This window comes from Xenopus laevis, chromosome 6S (genome assembly GCF_017654675.1).
Source record: "Xenopus laevis strain J_2021 chromosome 6S, Xenopus_laevis_v10.1, whole genome shotgun sequence".
Lineage (NCBI taxonomy): Eukaryota > Metazoa > Chordata > Amphibia > Anura > Pipidae > Xenopus > Xenopus laevis.
In genome coordinates this window covers 64,043,978-64,066,639 of record NC_054382.1, presented here as the reverse complement: position 1 = coordinate 64,066,639, position 22,662 = coordinate 64,043,978, and the positions used below count along the sequence as shown (strand labels likewise).

The 22,662-nt window shown below is 38.1% G+C and overlaps 1 protein-coding gene across 1 annotated transcript in view; it reads left to right on the top strand.

Annotated features, from left to right (window-relative positions):
* The window catches only part of ankh.S (ANKH inorganic pyrophosphate transport regulator S homeolog), an 83,367-nt gene that overhangs the window by 43,173 nt on the left and 17,532 nt on the right, over positions 1–22,662 (top strand). Inside the window, 5 exon segments of the mRNA NM_001090455.1 lie at positions 8,841–9,057; positions 10,399–10,517; positions 13,021–13,104; positions 17,720–17,890; positions 20,312–20,446. Of these exon segments, the coding sequence (NP_001083924.1) occupies positions 8,841–9,057; positions 10,399–10,517; positions 13,021–13,104; positions 17,720–17,890; positions 20,312–20,446 (726 nt within the window).

The following is a 22,662-nucleotide window of genomic DNA, read 5'->3' as shown; positions in this document are numbered from 1 at the left end:
CACAGAAACAAATGCAGATGCGTCTAAGTGAACGCAATATGCGCAATATGTGACGCAACTAATTAAAGCAGCGCATTCATACATGAGCACAACTAATCCTTACCTTTGCGGTATCTTCCTGTGCGCACAATTTATTATAAGCACTGCGACAGCTGATACGCAGTTTCACACGTCGCACCTGTCTTGTGTCTACATTAGCGCACAAATCGCACTGTTAAGGTATCGTGCGCTACATTATTAAATACTCGCATGCGCTGGGCAAATGTCTGGCCACTGCGCTCTTTTTAGCGCTGCGCTGCGTTAATAAATGAGCCCCAATGTGAGTTAGTGCTAGTGTGTCCACCAAGTCTTTTCTTACCTAAAGGTGGCCATAGATGCAAAGATCTGCTCGTTTTGGCAACATCGCCAAACGAGCGGATCTTTCCCTGATATGCCATTAACAAACATGGCTATATCGGGTGTAATCTGATTGTTCGGCCGCATGGCCGAACAATCCGATTACGATGTGCCCTGGGTTCCGGCGGGATCGGTCGGGTCAAAATCAAACCTGACCGATCGACCAAACGACCGATCTCCGCCGGGCGAAAGATGTCGGCACACGCCATACACGATCCGAAAATCGTACGAATCCTCGATTCATACGATAGGATCTGTGTGTCTATGGCCACCTTTAGACTAGTATCTGTGGGGTATGTCCATATCATATGCCAATAGGGCCTGTCTCTATCTCCACATTTCTTACATGCGGCTGTGGAGAGTTGTCCCATTCGGTGTAATCTGTTTTGCGTTAAAGTGGACCTGTCACCCAGACATAGAAAGCTGTATAATAAAAGTCCTTTTCAAATTAAACATGAAATCCAAATTCTTTTTTTATTAAAGCATTCATAGCTGATTTTAAACATAACTTGTTTAAAATCTCAGCTGTCAAATATTGCCTGCCCCTCCTCAATGCCTTAGGCATAGAGGTGGAGCAGACAATTACTTTCACTTTCCATTCAGCACTTCCTAGATGTCACTGCTCTCCCCACATGTCCTAGTTCTCATAACCATTTAATTGTGTAACCAGTGCATGGGGATGGACATCGGGTCCCTCATTCTGGTGCACAAACAAGATTCTGAGATGATTCAAGGCTTGCCTTAATAACGGTGTCCACAAAATGGCTCCTTCCTGCTTGTTATAATTATGAGTTTCCAGACTTATGGAAACAAGATTCAAATAATTTATACAGTGTAAGTAAAGTTCATCTTGCTTGACTAACATGATAAAATAGGATTCGGAATATTTTATTTGGGTGACGGGTCCCCTTTAAATAATTTCTAAGGAGGAACTTATATTGAATTAGTCTGTACTTAAAGCATTTTTAAATGTTTCACTATATCAATTAAGAGTAAAGGTATGGGACCTGTTATCCAGAATGCTCGGGACCTTGAGTTTTCCAGGTAACAGATCTTTCCGTATGACTGTGAAGATTTTCATTCATCCAGGTCATGGTATATATCTGGGGCCCAAACTTTTGGCAACGAGGGCCAGATTTGGTGAGGTGAAAATGTGTGGGGGCCGACCATTCAGCCCGCAATTCTTTCAACCGTTAACATTAAATTACAGAAATCGAGTAACTGTAGCAGTAATATTTGGGTACATTAGTGAAATGATCTGCCACTTGGTCTATACTGCTGCCTGTGTGCTGAAGGTGTTAACAATAGACACGTACTGGAACGCAGTGCCGCCATACATCTTTAGTTTACTGTACTGGCACGTCAGTACGTCTATTGACACCTTCAGCCCTAAAGAAGTATGCGATACATCTACGTGCCAGTACGTGTCTATTGCTAACACCTTCAGCACACAGGCAGCAGTGTAGACCAAGTGGCAGATCATTTCACTAATGTGCCCAAATATTACTGCTACGGCTACGCAATTCCTGATCACACTGTGCTGGGGGCCTCATTATTATTAATTTCATGAAGGAGGCTGAGGGCCGGTGTAAATTTGAAAATCGGCCGCAATTCGCCCCCGGGCCGCACTTTGGAAATGCCTGGTATATCTAGTATAGGTAATTATAAAACAACTAGACTTGCTGAGTAATCATTGAAGATGTTTCACTACTCATCCGAACAGCTTCTTCAGTATCCATAGTTTGGATCTTCATACCGTGTCTTCTATAAAATCATGTAAACATTAAGGATTAATAAAATGTTAGTTTGGATCCGGTACAAGGTACTGTTTTATTATTACAGAGAAAAAGTAAATTGTTTTTGAAATTTAGATTGGTTGATAATTATGGAGTCTATGGGAGACGAACTTTCTGTAATTCGGAGCTTTCTGGATAATGGGTTTCTGGATAGTGGATTCCATACCTGTGTTATTATTTGAGTTCTATGTATTTTCTGGTAGGTTCATTTTTGCATGGACAATATTTCTTTTAGTCTGGCCTTTGCTCTAGATTTCTTTTTATGTGAGGTTACAGTACTGGCGATTGGTAACCTACAGCAGCAGGGTGCAAGTGGGGGGCAGGACCTACAAGCGGCCAAGGACACTTCGGGTTGAACTCAGGCCCTGATGATAAGCATACTGGGGTGCAATTGGGTAGTCGTTTACACAGTCAGGACTTCTTTCCCTGTTAGATTTGCTTTGTGGTAAGCCTGATTTACAACTTGTATGATTACAGCCCTTAAACCTTTTTGATTGGTGCATTTTGGTATACTACTTTGATCAGAGCAACTGCCTTATTCTATAATAAGACATGGTATTGAGTCGTTCATAATAATAATTTGTGCCCTAAAATTCTTTTGACTTTCTGGGCAATGGAAACTCGGCTGCTCACACTGTATGGCCTTAGTTTGTTAGGTATTGGGTGGGTGATAAGCACACTGGGGTGCAATTGAGTATTGTGTAACATTATACATTATAATGTCAGAACTCCCCCTCCCCCTACCCTTGCCTGCAGTGTAATGGTGATTTTATAAAAGCCAGTTTTGCATAATATGTGCTACTATAACTCCCATTTGAGAGCCTGAAGCTAGGATTTACAGTTTTGTCCACTTTTGTCCTAATTTACACATTTACCTTGCTTCTAGGATTCACTTTGATGGAGATAGAATAACTAAATGTTGTTTTTTATCCATACACCAAAGATATGGCTACTACTGCTGTATACATAGTTGTGAGGAGTTTCACTGTCTGATTAAGGTTGCCATTTACTCTATACTCTATACTTTCATTATACACCTTGGTGTTCTAACATAATTATACATTTTAATTCATGTTAGTGTTAAAAATTAAGTTTTAACTTCATTGCCATAGGACTCCTATTTGACTTGTGGAGTCCTGGTATGTGTTCTAACTGAACTTCTGCTCACTTCCACTTAAATTCCCTTTCATTTAACTCAAATTTCCCTCATTTCTCACATTCTCACACACAGCACATTTCTCTTCTCATCTTGATATTAAGAGAGTATAGTGCAATATTATATGATGTTTTGTTTTGCTGTGTATTGTATGGCAAAATAATACAAACTTCCTCTTGCATTTCCCATGTTTTTCCTATCGTTAAGTAGTAATTCCATGGCCAGTCATTAGATATTTTAAACAATGACTTGTGATTAAGAAACATAAATTAACCCATTAGAAGTCCACAAACCAGAAAATAGTATTCTGTTTGGAGGATTCTGTTGCATATATTATCCTTATGGGAACGGTTTTATACAAATTCTTTTGTGCTGCTATAAACCACCTAGTGAGCTGTGGGTGTTAAGCGTCTTAAGATGTTTATGGCAGGGCAAAGTCACTGGATATTTTTAAACTCATGGAAGGCCTTAAACAAATAAATGACTATAGTACAGTTGGCATTAAAACATATGATTTTCTTTTTCAAAATTAACTTTATTGGGGTAAAAATAAAATGTGCTTTGGAAAACCAAAAAAGATCATTCTGTGGCTGTAAATGTTTTTTTTTCCAGTAAATAGCACTTTTGTTTACATATAAAAAGACATTGTGTGGTAACCACATTGCTGATAAGTCATGCCATCTAAAATGTATTCTATCAATTGCCATCAAGCACACCGAATTTGTGATAATTAGCTGTTGTAGTTTTTATGTACAGTATATACAGAATTTATATATCTGACTTTTACAGTATTTAAATAACTGACCTAGAGTCCTGCTTGAAAGTTTTTATATATAATATGTATTTCTATAAGACGTGACATAAGACATGACATACAGTAGCATTTGTAGCGCTGTAGTAAACTGAGTGCACAGTTCTCGAACTATGAGCTCCACTCCCAATACTGTGCTCCGGATGAGACCTTAATTCTTAGGGAGTAAGCCCTCGCAAATGGTGTGAAGGCTGGGTGTAGTATAACTGACAGGGTGCAATAATTGGGCACCAGTGGTTCTTATAACTCAACCAATGAACATATTAATTGAACAAGAACAATCCTCAATGGAGTGTACATAAAGAGCAAGCAGATCAACAGTGGATAGGCATGTACAGCACCTTTGGTCAGTAGCTGTCCCCCACAGAGATGGGGGCAATGTACACAACAGCATCTCAGGGTACACCCAGCTTTCAGCCTTTTCCCAAAGTGGAATCTAAGGGGAAACTCACATCCCTAGGTCTGTACACTTAGTCCCTACTTCTGGGCAATTAGTACCCAGGATCATAATCCCTCTCACAAACTGAAAGAGGAGCCTCAAGCTGCTCAGCTAAATAGCCTGTCTATCTGTCACTCCTAGAGTGACCTATTAAGGTGAGTATCCTATCCTTACTAGACCCAACCTGTCTAGGTTCCACTCAAGCTCTGCCTGTCTGCTCAGGCTAGAGGCAGCACAAGATAGACCCTGAGTGCATGGCTACCAAGGGTTTTATACTTTAGCACAGTGCCATCTACTGGTCACTATTGTGAACACCCAGGGGCATAGCTTAAGGCAGAATAATGAAATAGGTCCCCTGTTAGGACCCATTTAGGCGTCTATACCACTGGGGATTTGCCTGCCAATATTATTAGGGGTGGTTAATTTACCAGACCCCTACACATGCATCAGCAGTCTGCATAAACATACTACCAAAAGAGTACCCATACATTCCCTTGTGCTGTAATAAATACTACAGCATGATAATCTAGTAATAATATGCAAAACTGTGGTATGTAATTTTTTTTAATATTTAAGTGAACTCAACCTTGTTATGACCCACTGTTACACAGTGACTTGCAAACGACCCTTTACCAGTTCCCTCACATAATAAATAACACTGGACAATGTGTTCTCTTTGAAGTGCAAAAGGTCTAACCTGAACAGCCTGGACCAAATGTGCTGCAACAGAAGGCACATTCCTAAATTTTGCTGCTGCTGCTTTTGAACTGAAAGTGATTTTGGAAGCATTGTCCAAGGACTTAATTACTGTACAAGGTGCAAAAGAGATCAGCGTGACCTCCATTTATACTGTTTGCTGGAGAAGCACTGAACTGAAACCTGCAGCCATTTTGTCTGCTTACACTGTCTCATGTAACCCTCACTGTATGCCATGTACATTTGACTGGACAGGAAAACATATCAAATGGTTATTGATTCCTCTTTTTGTATAATTTGGAATGGACACACTGAAAGCAGCACTGACTAAAATTGGCTGATGGCCGTGCTCCAGTCTGTCAGTGCTGTGTGCTTCTTTATCAGCAGGAGAAATCAGAGAAGGCAGAAGGGTTTCCAAGGAACAAATGAGCTGTGTTGGAAGCTGCTCTCCAAACCATACACCTCTCATTAACATCAGTAATAATCAGTGTGCAAATTCATCTGCTGAATGTGACAATCAACTAGTTTTATAGAATTTCAAGTATTGCAACGCAGCCAGGAATTGTTTAAAAGAAATCAGTGTGCATCATCTTCTCTTTGTTTTACTATGCACAATAAAGTACAAGGGTACATCACATTCTTTCTCAGCATATTTGCAGTAGAGATCAGTAATACATTTACAGCTACTTTTATAGAGGCATTTATTACAAGCCTTTAAAACTGTCAAAATAGATCTTACGAATGAAAAAGTTATTAACCATCAAGTTTCCTCAGCAAGTAGTGGAACTTCCCTTCACTGATCAGTATCTGTGTGTGTATATAATGCAATGTGTTTTGATACTTTAGGGAATACATTGTATTACCTTGAAAATACTATAAAATGTCTTGTTATGGTACCATTGCCATCAATAGCAATACTACCACTTTAAGCTATAGGTGGTCACAGGGGATTTCTGTGACTGTTCAGTGACAGCTCACAAAGCATCATAGTAACTTCATAAGTGTTAGTAATTTCAAACTTGATGTTGGGTAACCTAACCTAATCTAGGCATTGTTGTCAGTGGATATTGATGTGAGCTTTCCAGCGTGCACCTCTAAAGGCTCACACAGATAAGCACTTTTCCCTGAACACAGATGGAAAACCACATGTTGCGTTTCACTTGCATTTTCTGCTTATAGGTGCCTGTGTCAGTATGGGACCCGTTTGATATGCAGCATTCCTTCCTGCGCTCCCCTGCAGTGAAACGAATTTAAAGGAGAAGGAAAGGCTCAATGAACTTGAGGGTGCCAAAAGTTAGGCACCCCAATTGATTATATATACTGAGCTCACACCCGTGCTACTGCTCCTATCAGGAGAAAACTGCACCTGTCCGGGGGTTCTTCTAGTGACCACCATGGAGCAAACGGCTTCCTTCTTCTTTCCTAATATATCCCAGGGCAGACACATGCGTAGTAGAACGAAATAGCTGACTTCTTCGTTAAAGTTTGGCTTTTCATGTAACTCCACATGCGCACACACGCAAAGAAAGAAGAAGGAAGCCGATTGCTCACTGGAAGCAGTTTTCTGCTCATAGGAACATTGGCCTGGGGTGTGAGATAAGTATATACAATCACTTGGGGGTGCCTAACTTTTGGCACCCCAAAGTACATCGAGCCTTCCCTTCTCCTTTAATCTGAATGCAGGGGATTACAGAAAAAAGGGGTCACCTGTATGAGCTCTAATTGTAGCTGAAATACAATATCACAACACATTTACTTTCTTTTGGTTTGTTGTTGTAGCATAAATAATAATAGTACCAGAGTGCTAGTACCTTGTCTTGAACTCAGGAGTCTGTACATTTTTTGTATAACACAAAAGCAATTGACATTAGACTATGGTGGGAGTGGTTGTGTAAGTTCCCAGTATTGTGGTTGCCATGCAGTGTGTACCAGTGATTCCATAGGAAATGGCTGCATGACATGATGGTCCCACTGAGCATTAAAGGGGTTGTTTACCTTCCAAAAACTTTTTTCAGTTCAGTTGTTTTCAGATTGTTCTCCAGAAATAAAGACTTTTTTTAATTACTTTCCATTATTTATTTTTTACTGTTTTTCCAAAATCTTAAGTTTAAAGTTGAATGTTCGTATCTCTGGTGTTTGAGTCTGGCAGCTCAGTAATTCCGTGCAGAGTCTGAACTGTTACAATTTTGCAAGATTTAGTTAGATACATTTCTCAGCAGCATATCTGGAGTATTAGCAACTATCGTATCAAGTCTAACCCCTGCCTGTAATGAAACTCAGGGATTCTGCTCAGCAGAGACAAAGATAAGAAATGTATCAACTAAATGTATTCATTTAAAACAGTTTACAGGGTCGATGACCCCCCCAGAGCTGCTTTAGAAGGTGAAAATTGACACTTTACAACTTAAATATTAGAAAAACGGTGACAATAGAAAACAGAAAGTAATTGGAAAAAGTCGTTATTTCTGCTAATCTATCTGAAAACAAGTAGTTGTTTGAAGGTGAACCACCCATTTAAGGGTCTTTAGCTTTAGAGATGGAAACATAATCCAGTCAGACAATCTATTTTTTCTCCCCACAAGAGAACAGTAATTCTCACTGGGACCAATTAAGACTTGCAGTTAAGCAGTGCAGCTAAACCCAGTGGAAAACACTGCAACACCTATGGAAACTGCAGCCCCATTTGATCACAACTTTTATTTAAGTGCTAGATTATGCTGGACCACTTGGTACAATTTCCAGTTATTTGCATTTTAAAGGGGTGGTTCACCTTTAAGGTAACTTTTAATATAATATAGAAAGGCCAATTCTAAGCAACTTTTCAATTGGTCTTCATTATTTATTTTTAATACTTTTATCATTATTTGCCTTTTTCTTCTGACTCTTTCCAGCTTTCAAATGGGTGTCACTGACCCCCTCTAAAAAACAAATGCTCTGTAAGGCTACAAATGTATTGTTATTGCTACTTTTTATTGCTCATCTTTCTATTCAGACCCTCCCCTATTAATATTCCAGTCTCTTATTCAAATCAGTGCATGGTTGCTAGGGTAATTTGGATCCTAGCAACCAGTTTGATTAAAATGCAAATTGACAAGCTGCTGAATAAAAAGTTAATAACTCAAAAACCACAAATAATAAAAAATGAAAACCAATTGCAAATTATCTCAGAATATCACACTAGACAGCATACTAAAAGTCATCTCAAAGGTGAACAACCCTTTTAAGGAACATTCAGTATATGTCTGGTGGCTGAATATGGCAAAATATAAACTGAGATTGAAAGGTACCAGAAAAGCATGCATTAAACTGAAAATATTCTTCAAAAAGCGTACATTATTTTCTTGCTTAGTGCTACAACACGTGCCAAAATGTGAAAAACTATGAATCACCCTTCCCTACACACACTAACAAATGAATAAACAGGGTGCAGGATGTCACAGTCTTTTCATGGGTCAGCAATGTCACATAATATGACAAAAATATTTTTTTCAATATGTGAATGCTATCCATCTAGTTCAAAAGTGCCTGTTTTTTCTTCCCTCACAGGCATTAAATCGGGGGATTGCTGCCGTAAAGGAGGATGCCATAGAAATGCTGGCTAGCTATGGGCTGGCATATTCACTTATGAAGTTCTTCACTGGTCCCATGAGTGATTTCAAGAATGTTGGCCTTGTTTTCGTGAACAGTAAGCGGGACCGCATGAAGGCCGTGCTCTGCATGGTGGTGGCCGGCATTATAGCCGCTGTGTTTCACACACTCATAGGTATGGTATTTCTGGGATTCATTTGTGCGTTATACATCAATATTGAAGTGACACCGGTTACATTACATATGGACCATTCAATTCCAGTGTTCTTTCAGCTAACCAGTTCAGATCTGAGACAAGATGAGAAACTTAAAACATAACTTTTAATAATAGTTGTTAATAAAAAGGTATAACAGTATACACGCTGCCAGCAGTACCAAACCAATTGGTGCACTCTTCCTAAAGCTTGGAAGCAGTGTGGGATCGTGTCCCTAAAACACAAGTAATTAAAAAACCATAGGCATCAGGTGGAGTAGTGGGGGTAAGCACTTGTTGCTGAATAATTTAAACGGAGTCCGCTACTGCTCAATGCAGTTTCCAGGAAGTCTACCCCAATATCCTCCCTTCCAATCAATCCCCCACCACAGTTTCTACCTATCTACGTGGGGAACGTGTGGGAGCTGGTCCCCCACCATCCACCTATGCTGCCCGCCCTATGCTATTCGGCTTCTTCAGGGGCATAAGTACAGTCTGCGTGTCTTCTCTGTCATTAAATACCCTTGCCATGCCATCCTTCAGTATTCGCTCATGCAATTAATGACTGAGAAGACATGTGCCCGGCACTTATGCCCCTGAAGAAGCCAAATCTTCAGCGAAACCAATAGGACGGGCAGCATAGGTGGACTCGTTCCCAACGTAGATAGGTAGTAATTGCTCACTGTCCCACACTGCTTCCAAGCTTTAGGAAGAGTGCACCTTTTGGTTTGGTACTGCTGGCAGTGTGTATACTGTTATACCTTTTTATTAACAACTATTATTAAAAGTTAAGTTTTAAGTTTCTTATCTTGTCTCAGAACTGAACTGGTTAGCTGGAAGAACACTGACATTGCATGGTCTATATGTAATATAACCTGTGTAACTTCAATATTGATGTATATAGTGTAACTTATTAATACTAACCTGCGGATCCATGTCATACACCTCATATAAATCTAAGGGACTCAAATATATATATATTTTCGATTCATTTGTGCTTGAAATAGAAATGCAGTATGTATGCAGTGAGGTAAAAAAAACACAAGATATGTTATTAAGTAATGCTCGCAGCCTGTATAATATCCAAACTCAGCAAAGCATGAAATGCCGTTCCTGTGAATGCATTTGTCAAATTGTGCACTGTCAGCTGTATATTGCACCACCTTTGACTATTACATCAGCACATAGCTCATTGTCTACTTTGTCTAGATATTATTGAGCAGTGTTTACTCACAGAGAATAAATAAGACTTTTCACTGCTATGTATGAAAGTTTTTACATTTTATATTTTTTTCACCCAATTTTAATGTTTTTTTTTCACAGCATACAGTGACCTGGGCTATTATATTATAAATAAGCTGCACCATGTGGATGAGTCTGTGGGAGGTAAGACAAGGAAGGCCTTCCTTTATCTTGCAGCGTTCCCCTTCATGGATGCCATGGTAAGATTCAGAAACCAGCAGAACTAATTGTCGACTACCTGTTCATGGTGAAGCAATGAGTCATTTTAAGAAGAGCATCATTTTTAATCACATCAGTAAATCTCTGTGAAAAATTTTAAATGATTTTACCATCAATTAGTAGCAGTTGCTTTGTTATCATAAGGTTTTTGTATTAAGCACTGCTATCAGAATTAAAGTAATTACATTTTTTGATGGTGTTTTTGTCAAGCAGGCATCTTTAGACCAGGGCAACAGATGCATGTGCATAGAGCGCAACAAGGGAAAGGTGTGAGACACATACACCTACCTACCCATAGTTTGACTCTTTGTGTCTCTAGCTGCCATTGGCTGGTTGCATGTCGGTAACAAGCGCTCCTCAGCATTGGATAGTAGTTCCTTCCTCTCATTACAGCCCCCCATCACAGGAGGGATCGAGGGTGCTGAGCTTGCCTTGGCTGCCAGTTATATTTGGCCTGGTACTGCTTCAAACAAATGCCAAACTCAGGATTTATAAATGGCAGTCAGCACTGTGAATTAGTCAAAAACTGTTGTGTATGTACTCTTACTCTGATCAATACTTTGCCCCAGAGCTGTGGAGTTGGAGGATATCAGGAGTCACAGTTGCCAAAAATGTACAGACTCAGACTCCTAAAGGGATACTGTCATGGGGAAAAAACATTTTTTCAAAATGAATCAGTTAATAGTGCTGCTCCAGCAGAATTCTGCACTGAAATCCATTTCTCAAAAGAGCAAACAGATTTTTTTATATTCAATTTTGAAATCTGACCTGGGGCTAGACATATTGTCAATTTCCCAGCTGCCCCAAGTCATGTGACTTGTGCTCTGATAAACTTCAATCACTCTTCACTGCTGTACTGCAAGTTGGAGTTATATCACCCCCTTCCTTTTCCCCCCAGCAGCCAAACAAAAAAACAATGGGAAGGTAACCAGATAGCAACTCCCTAACACAAGATAACAGCTGCCTGGTAGATCTAAGAACAACACTCAATAGTAAAAACCCATGTCCCACTGAGACACATTCAGTTACATTGAGAAGGAAAAACAGCAGCCTGCCAGAAAGCATTTCTCTCCTAAAGTGCAGGCACAAGTCACATGACCAGGGGCAGCTGGGAAATTGACAAAATGTCTAGCCCCATGTCAGATTTCAAAATTGAATATAAAAAAATCTGTTTGCTCTTTTGAGAAATGGATTTCAGTGCAGAATTCTGCTGGAGCAGAACTATTGCCTGATTCATTTTGAATTTTTTTTGACAGTATCCCTTAATCATTTTAAATACAAGCACTTAAAATAATCAGATCAGATCTTCTATGAAGGAAGATATGAGAAAACAAGTTTAACTTTGATTTTGTTTTAGAATTACCAAAGGATGTGGTTTATATTTTTGAGATTTGGCAGTGATTGGTGTACTTCTTTCAATCAACACGGAAAATGCATTAGTATAACAAAGAAACAGTTACACTAAAAAAGTGTTTTAAAGTAATTAACATATACTGTTAGCATGCAATGGTAAAACTGGTGTGTTTGCTTCAGAAACACTACTATAGTTTACAGTGAAACCTCAATTTTACATCCCCTGATTTTAAGTTTTTCCTCATTTTACATTGTTGTTTTGTGGTCCCACCTATATATTATTCATAATACATTTCCCTGATTTTACACCATTTCTGGTCCCCTGAAAAACTTAACATGGTTCTACTGTATATACAGTAAATAAGATGCTATGTAGCCATGGGGTGGGCTGCCATTCAAGCTGGACAAAATAAAAAAATGCACAGGTTACATAGAACATAACATATAATCCCTGACCAGTACAATGGTGTTTTACCTGCTATCCGCTATGTAAGCTGTGCCTTTTTTCCAGCTTGAACAGCTGCCCCCATGGCTACACAGCAGCTTATTTATACAAACTAAAGTAGTCTCTCTGAAGCAAACACAGTAGTGCGGAACAACAGTACATTATATTTTCATTTCTTTGATACACTTTCATTTTTTGGTGTTACTGTTCCTTTACAAAACAGGAGTTGGCAGTACCATAAACTGAGGAGTCAGAGATGAAGGATGTATGTACCAACTCAATAGCCATGCTTTGCCCTACAGTTTTTGTTTAACTAAAGGAAGTCCTTTAAGTTTAGCAGTAATGCACAAGTCAGTCAGGTTTGTGAAATGCCCCTGAAACACATAATTAAACCATCCGGGTTTGGGATTTAGGGATCATTGGCTCACAATGTGGCAAAACTGGAACAGCATTTTTTTTTTAACTGTACCTGTGTCTTGTTAAAACAAGAGAGAAGCAAGTATGAAATTAAAAGTTTGTCTGGAATGTAGGTAACATTTACATTCAATCTGATTCTACAATAGAAGTTAACTTTTACAATGTTAATTATTTGATCTTTCATTATGCATTATATTATTAGACCAAGCTTTGTTCCACCTGATATTCTTTTAAATTCATTTATTTGGATTTGCTCTGTTCTTTTATAGGCTTGGACGCATGCCGGAATTTTGTTAAAACACAAATACAGCTTTTTAGTGGGTTGTGCTTCCATTTCTGATGTCATAGCACAAGTAAGTATAGATATTAAAGTACAGCTAATGCTTAATTTTACAATAAATAAAGTTTCATTCTTACTCGCCTCACGCCCAGCATTTATTTCTCCTTGTGTCATGGCTTAATAGGAAAAAAACATGTATAAAAGTGCATGGGTAGCAAACTTGGAGAATGAAGAGTATAGAGGTCCTTGCAAAGCACGAAATTTGCTGCAGCATCAGTGTATGTCTGTTCAATATGTCATTCTTCTGAAGTTTTTGCTTTGGAAGAATAGAGTTTTACAATAAACATTTTCTATACAAGTTTCCTCCTTCGCTGGTACCAGAGAGTCCATAGTGTATGTTAGAAGTAGATGTATAAAAAGCTAGGGAAGCACCAAATCCACTATTTTAGGATTCGGACGAATCCTAAATCTTTCATGAAGGTTTCAGCATGGTACCGAATTAGGGCTAGCACATTTTGTGCACAGGGTTAAAAGAATGTAATTTCCTTGTTCTTGTGACAAAAAGTCATGTGATTTTAAAGATTCAGTTTGGGTTCGACCAGGCACTTAAGTTTGGCTAAATTGTACCGAAAAATGCCAGATTCCAAAACTGAATTCTGGATTTAGTGCTAAAGCAATTATTTGTGAGTAATATTTGTTTGATGCATACTCAGTAATGTGTGCACATGGTGGGCCTCACCACGTTTGTCAAGTGTAAAACTTAACTTGTAGGTGAAACAGCCATTTAACAGGTTAAATACTCCATATGGATAACATATTCATTATGGATATAGGATTTTTAGGCAACAAAAAAGCATTATAAGTTCTTAGGTGTTGTGGCTCTGGGATACTTGTTCATTCTGCACATACCCATATGAGGACAGCTACAGTATTCAGTGGAAGGGCATCCACTACAGTACTCATCCAGGGTGTGGGTTCTGTCATGGTGAGGGCACTGAGGTTGTGGAATACCCTGATCTTAGGATCTACAGTTAGCTTAGTATAGGTACCTGAATTACCTATCTAATTAACTATCTAGTTATGCTTTGATGGCTCATCTATGGAATAGTAATGGGGCTGTTTTCGAAAGCAATACTACAGTATGAAACACTTAAGGGGGTAGTTCACTGTTTAAATTCACTTTTAGTATGATATAGACATTTTAATTACTAAAGCCATAAAACATTTCAGTAAATAAAACAGATCAGAAAACATTGCTTAGAAATAACAGTTTTCCAATGAATGCATTCTTATTAAGTGTTCGGACTGTATTGGCAGTGCCCTGCTAGTTGTCGAAGATTTGCACAAAGTTTTAATATTTAATTTAAAGATACCAAAACTCTGTGGAAAGGATGTGTTTAATCCTAGTTTATTTTGTCGTTTTCAACCCAAATTAACTATGTAACTATATTTACAGCTCAAACAGGGACTTTATAATAACACACTGCCTGTGTAATTACCGTATATACTCGCGTATAAGCCGAGATTTTCAGCACCCAAAATGTGCTGAAAAAATCTACCTCGGCTTATACGCGAGTCAGTATAAAAAAAAACCCCTCTGGTAGATGATGTACCGGTATTTTGAAGACCGCTGCCTTACCGGTAAATTTGCAGAACTACCAGAGGGGAGGAGGCGCCGCCGTGAGTGATGCATGCTGGGAGCAGCTTGATGCTCAGCATGCACTTCCATGATCCCACGGAGTGAGGTAAGCGTCCCTCCCTCCGCCCGCGTCACCACCAATACTGCCGCCGCCTCCCTGAGACGATGTGAGGGGCTGGCAGGAGGCGAGAAATTGCAGGCTCCTTTAAGCCTGCAATTACCCGGGAGGATGGACGGAAAATACCCGACCCCCACCTTTACTGACCCGCTGGTTCCTGCGTTCCCCGCTGCCAGGGCCTATGAACACAGCACCGCCTGGATCGCCTGGAGCGCTGCCTGGATCAAACCCAGGTAAGAGCAGGCTCACAGCTCCTGCGACTGGGGACAGGGAACGGCTTAAAGGAGTGCGGTGGTAGCAGTCCCTCACTTGCAGGCCCGATCCTCCCTCACTTGCAGGCCCGATCCTCCCTCACTTGCAGGCCCGATCCTCTTCCTCACTTGCAGGCCCGATCCTCCCTCACTTGCAGGCCCGATCCTCTTCCTCACTTGCAGGCCCGATCCTCCCTCACTTGCAGGCCCAATCCTCACTCACTTGCAGGCTAGTGTCCGTTTATGTACATAAATATTGTTCAAATCACATGTACCGTACTACATTCAAGGTGCTTGGCCCTTCTGGATTCAATATATTTGTGTTGCAGCTATATATAGTATATGTGTGGGGAGTTTGTGTGTATAGTACGGTATGTGTGTGTGTGTGTGATTAGGCTTATACACGAGTCAATACGTTATCCCAGGTTTTTTTGGTAAAATTAGGTACCTCGGCTTATACGCGGGTCGGCTTATACACGAGTATATACGGTAATATACCAACAGATCTTAATATAAAATGTATCCGCAGAGAATTTGTGCCATATGTTCATGGTCACTAAGGCTGCTGTACCTTGTTTATGTTACTTTATTCAGCATAAAAGTAGAATTGCTTTCCCTGTTATGTTTTACTGATCTCCAATTCAGGTTGCATATATAGATGGAAATAAATATTTGTGATTTTTTATATTTTACCTAATATTTCTTATTGAATGATCTGATTAAAGTAAGTGTAGTATATTTCCTTTTCATATATTAAGCAGAATTGCAGCTATCGCTGCGGCATTTTTGGTAGAGGTGACAGGTTTTGCTTAATAAATTTCTCCAACAGGTAGAAGGTGTATCACTGCTGTGCATTTTTTGGCCTACATTATAATACTTGTTTCTGACTTGCTTGTAGAGCTGCCACCTGGCACCCTGATCTTAAAGGAAAACTATACCCCCAAAATGAATACTTAAGCAACAGATAGTTTATATCAAATTGAATGACATATTTAAGAATCTTACCAAACTGGAATATATATTTACATAAATATTGCCCTTTTACATCTCTTGCCTTGAGCCACCATTTCGTGACTCTATCTGTGCTGCCTCAGAGATCACCTGACCAGAAATACTACAACTCTAACTGTAACAGGAAGAAGTGAGGAAGCAAAAGGCAGAACTCTGTCTGTTAATTGGCTCATGTGACCTTACATGTGGTTTGTATGTGTGCACAGTGAATCTTACGATCTCAGGGGGCGGCCCTTATTTTTTAAAATGGCAATTTTCTATTTATGATTACCCAATGGCACATACTACTAAAAAAGTATATTATTATAATAATGGTTCATTTACATGAAGCAGGGTTTTACACATGAGCTGTTTTACTCAGTATCTTTTAATAGAGACCTACATTGTTTGGGGGGTATAGTTTTCCTTTAACAAGTAACAATAAGAGAAAGCCTGTGGGATATCTATATTTTGCAGTTTGTTATTGAATAGGCATTGTCACAGTATACCTTTCTACAAACTGTAAAGCTCCTTTCATAATTCTATACTTGTATACCTTTATTTCCAGTGGATACAATTGAAAAATTCACTTTTTTTTTTGCACCAGATTTTTTCGTGAAAATAAATTCGGTAAAAAAAAGTCAGCGGGATTTAGTTTGGAGAGGTTTTAACAAAATAGTTAGAAATATTCGGAGTTTTATAAAATAAAGAACTTGAGAAACTGTGGGAAGACTATGAGATATTCAATAGATGTAGCCTAGTGAAGCTTGATCTTCTCCTGAAGTGATTAATTTTGATTAATTTTGATTAATTTGAAATATTTTGCCCTATTAACTTTGATTTAACTTGCAGTTATTGTTTAAACAGGCATGCCTTCTGAAATGTTGTTTTGTTAGGATACATTTATCCAATAAATGTACACAAAGTCAAAGCGCTGGGAGATTTAACATTTGAGCTATCAGTACTAAAGCTCTGAAAAGCCTTCTAGTCATTGACTGCTGTGACTCAGAATATAAGTCACACAGCTGATGTCATTTTGAGTTGTTTGTTTTTGAGTTGCAGAACCTTCAAGGCAGGTCAGGATGACTTATGATATTACTGGGAGAGATACAGTGGTCGGGGTTTGCCACTTGTCAAAATCCTCACTCCGTTCTTTGTTCTGTAGAACTTAGTGAGCTATGAAGAATGTACCTTGTAACATTAGCCTAAATATTGTTTTGTTGCAGTTAATGTACTAATGCAGTATAGAAGCATACTTGCCATGTAAAAAATGTCTGAATAAGTGAATTCAATGGCTCTTGCAGTTAAAAAAAATACAAACAACATGTAACCAACATTTTAATGGAGAAAATGCTTTTCAGAGGATTATTTAGATATATATAATTACATTATCTGCTCTTGTGAAGAGTTCTTAAGAAACCCAGACACATACAGTAAATCACTTTAATTCTTTAAATATAACATTGCCTGGTAAATGTCTGACTGTTTTATTACTATGTTATGATATATGAATCTATTACAATGCAAAGAAGGTGCTTTATTCACGGGATCCATAATTTATTAAAAAAAAAAAACCTTTAACATTCTTATATAATCTAAAAAATCTATAAGAAAGCCACAAATCAGAACCATGAATCTAAACTGTTTCACTGAAATATTTTAAAAAAATGTTTCTTTTCCTGATCCTTAGGTTGTGTTTGTAGCTATTTTGCTCCACAGTCACCTGGAATGCAGGGAGCCGCTTCTTATCCCAATCTTATCTTTGTACATTGGAGCCCTTGTACGCTGCACCACCTTGTGCTTAGGTTACTATAAGAACATACATGATAAGATTCCTGAGAGTAGTGGGCCAGAAATTGGAGTAAGTATGAAAGCTCATTTTACTGCCCAACTATATTATCTATCTATCTATCTATCTATCTATCTATCTATCTATCTATCTATCTTCTCTCTCTCTCTCTCTGATCCCAGTGGCCCTGTAGAGGATAATGCATTATTACAGGAATATCGGAAAATGTCATTGTTACTTAAAATTATGCCAGAATGGAAGAAAAAAGCAGCAACTCTTCTATTCTGTTTAAACCTACTTTTTAGATTTCATGCAAGACTTGCTTAAAGTGGTGTCATGGCAGAGGCAAGAACATATGTGCTTGTTGAAAACCCCTCAGGAACAAGTATCAGCTGCAGTGACAAAAAACAATGCTCCATATGTAGCCTTAGAAGGGGAAAATATTTGCACAATAATCATTATAACTATAAAGCATTTGTTCTTGTTTGAGCATGTGCCCATGTGATAATGAAATGCTCAGTTTCAGCTTGTCCATAAGAATAAAATAAGATATCAATCAGAGGAGTTGTCCAATAAGGTTACTAACTGGCATCCAACCAGAAAGAAGTTAATGGTTATGCCTTTTTTGTGTTTCACTACAACAGGTATGGATCCTTTTATCCAGAATAGTCATAGACTAAGGTGTGCCTAAAGCCCAGTCTTACTGTGTATCAATGAATTAAATCACAAATAGAATAGAAGAAACAACAAATAGAAAAATTTTTTTGTAGTTCATTTTTTTTACATCCAGGTGACCCCAGCCCCATAACATTAATGGGCTTATTTATCAAAAATTCAATTTGTGAGTTTTTTTCTACTTCAAATAAATTCACAATTTAAAAAACTGGAATGTTTGCTTATTTATAAAAAAAAATCCGAATATATATACACAAATACAATCATGAAAAAAAACTTGAATGTCTCAAATGTTTTGTGTTTATAGGCTTAAAAACGCCTAGTACTAATAACACCCAACTGCTGCGTATAAAAGGCCAGTCCTAAGGGCCAAAGTTTTTTGGAATACAGCCCCCAGTCCAAAAGGGCCCAAATATCAGTTACAAAAATTATACTCCAAAAATATTTCATTCTGTAAAAAAGTAAGCATACTGACCCATTGATGCTCCGCCCTATGCATTTCTACCCACTGGTACTTAAAGGGGACCCGTCACCCAAAAAAAAAATTCCAAATCCTATTTTATCACATTAGTCAAACAAAATGAACTTAAATTAGACTATATAAATTATTTGAATCTTGTTTACTTCAGTCTGGCGATTCATAATTATAGCAAGCAGGAAGCAGCCATTTTGTGGACAGTTTTATTAAGACAAGCCTTCCATCATCTCAGAATCTTGTTTGTGCACCAGAATGGGGGACCTGATGTCCATTTCCTTGCCCTGGCTACACAATTAAACGGTAAAGAGAACAGGGGGAATGTGGGGAGAGCAGTGACATCTAGGAAGTGCTGAATGGAAAGTGAAAGTAATTGTCTGTCCCGCCTCTATGGCACTGGCATAGAGGAGGGGCAGACAATATTTGATTGACAGCTGAGATTTTTAAATGAGCTTACAGCAGCTATGAATGTTTTAATAAAAAATAGAAATTGGATTTCATGTTTAATTTGAAAAGGACTTTTATTATACAGATTTTTGTGTCTGGATGACAGGTCCACTTTAATCATAGGCACTAGTAATGCTAGTTGGCTCCAAAATTTAAACCCATGGAGATCCCTCCCTCAAAGCTTAAAACCAATGACATGTTGCCACATCACATTCTGATGTTAAAGCAACATTACATATAAGATCATTTGGGTCTCCTTTCCGTATGCCCATACTTTAAACATATTTATCAAACAATTCCTTGCAAAACTGTAGAAAACATTCATTTCACATAAATAACAGGTCAGTGCCATTAAGAACCATATAGTATATTACACATGTCAGATATCAATAGTTTACAATGAAAAAGATCCTAGTAATACAATGCACATTTTAAATATTTTTAACCCTGTAGCTATAATTATGAATTCCCAGACAGAATGAAACAAGATTCAAATAATTTATATGGTGTAATTAAAGTTCATTTTGCTTGACTAACATGATAAAATAGGATTTGAAACATTTTTTTTGGGTGACAGGTTCACCTTTAATAAATACATTCATTCGAGTTTTTGAAAATATAATTCGAATTTGTGAGTTTTTGTGATAAACAATTCGCATTGTGGCAAAAATTCAAATTCAAACTTGATAAATCACCCCCTACTTTTTTGTGGATACATTATCTTTTTGTAAATCAATGCACAGGTACCTTCTTAAAAATAAAACTTGTGTAGTATATTGTGTCATTCTATTTGATAGGAGGAAATTTTATTTAAAGGTATGTGACTTGTAAACCAGAAACGGAATGAACCAGCTGTTTCATTGTTTGCAAAAATGTGTGTACTTTTCATTCTGCAGGGAGATGCTACAATAAAAAAGATGCTGAGTTTTTGGTGGCCTTTAGCATTAATATTGGCTACTCAGCGAATCAGCAGGCCCATCGTAAACCTCTTTGTCTCTCGTGACCTGGGGGGCAGTACTGCAGCCACAGAGGTAGGTCATCTGAGCCCTGTATTGCTCCTTATTGCCCAGCATTAATTCTAGAATTGCATTTATTCTGTTTCTGCTATTTATATTGCACTTACAGATATAATTCCTGTGGTGTTTATACAAATGGCCTGTAGATGTCACTGTGCTCAGATTTATACTGTGCATACTTCCTGACAGCTTAAAAGTGAAAGTGAAAGTTACTGTTGTATCATGGCTGCATGAGAGCCTGCTAATAAAGCACTGTTATACTCGACTCATCCTAGGCTACCCAAAACATAACAATTCCCTTTGAGCAATGCATGGGACATTGTACTAACGATATCATATTACACATTTTTCTCATACTTCTCTAACCTTGAGTGTTGGATAGTGTAGTGGTGTTGGAGTGTTGCAATACCCTCACCTGTTTTCTGACAAATAATGTGTTGAAAAGCAGTGATGTGACATTCAGAAGCTGGGTCCTAACTAAAAATATTTTGTAATCTGGGTGTAGTTGGGAGCTCTAACAAAAGACCCTTTGAATGCCTGAAGCCCCCCCCCCTTTCCCCCTGGCCCAGCCTGTGTAGTCTTCTGTATGGTAGTTATACTATATGAAAAAGATTTTTTCTACTGCCTTTTTAATCCTCCCCCATACCTACCTATCTAGAAAAATGGTTACAGACGTGTGAAAACTAAAGTGTATATTAAGAGATTTGGATAAACTAGAATTATTTGGATAAATCTAGTATTAAACATTGAATAAGCTGACTGATAAGTCCATTAGTCTTAATTAGGTGTGCTCTCTCATTATGATAGCAGTAAGTGATGTAAATAATATACAGTTTATTACTAAATACAAAGTACAGTAATTGCCTATGTTGTAGCCCATAATGCAACATTTTCCCAGCATGCCTGTTTAATTTCACCCAAGGTGCCAGAGGTGCATGTTAGAGGTAGTGGGTGGATGGCCCACGTGTGCCCACCTGCATATCCATTACTCGCACTTTGTTCAGTGGGAGCAATTATTTATAATCATGCTTCTTAGTAAGTTTGCTAAGAAAAATGCAGTGTTGGCTCAGGCATGTAAAACTAGATTTACTGGATATTGTTACAGAAATATGGTATTCATATAGGGAACCATATAGCACTGTTAACATGCAAGAATATTAGAAATCACTGAGAATGATTATAATTATAAAGCACCAAGCTTTATCTAATTGGGGTGAGTTATTTACAAGTTGCTGAAGAATAAATGGCTTGACTATAGTAAAATTAAGAATGGCCACAATGATGTATGAATTATGTATTTTATGAATTATATTTAAGTACAGGATGAGATCTGTTATCCGGAAGGCTTCGAATTACGGAGAGGCCATCTCCCATAGATTACATTTTATCCAAATAATCCAAATTTGTAAAAATTACATAGTAACATAGTAAGTTATGTTGAAAAAAAAAAAAAAAAAAAAAAAAAAGACGTCCATCAAGTTCAACCTTTGTCTATATATAACCTGCCTAACTGCTAATCCAGAGGAATGAGAAAAAAACATTTGTAACCTCTCCAATTTGTACTACAACCTATCTTTCATAACCCTGTATTCCCTACCTTGCTAAAAAAAACATCTAACCCTTTCTTAAATCTATGTAATGTATCAGCCAGTACAACTGATTCAGGGAGAGAATTCCACATCTTCACAGCTCTCACTATAAAAAAACCCTTCCAAATATTTAGCCAGAACCCCCTTTCTTCTAATTGGAATGTGTGACCTCTCTTCAGCTGGAAAGACCTACTGGTACATAAAGCATTAGAGAGATTATTATATGATCCCCTTATATATTTATACATAGTTATCATATCACCCCTCAAGTGCCTCTTCTCCAGCCTGATCAACCACAACTTGTCCAGTCTTTCCTCGTAGCTAAGATTTTCCATACCTTTTACCAGCTTAGTTGCCCTTCTTTGTACCCTCTCTAATTCAATTATGTCCTGTTTATTATTTTTTCTCTCTCTAATAATAAAACAGTACCGTGTACATCATCCAAACTAAGATATAATCAATCCTTATTGGAAGCAGAACCAGTCAATTGAGTTTATTTATTGCTTACATGATTTTCTAGTATATTTATGTATGAAGATCTAAATTATGGAAAGATATGTTATCCATAAAAGCCCCAGGTCCCAAGCATTCAGGATAACAGGTCCCATACCTGTATTTAATTACTTTCATGAGTTTTAAGTA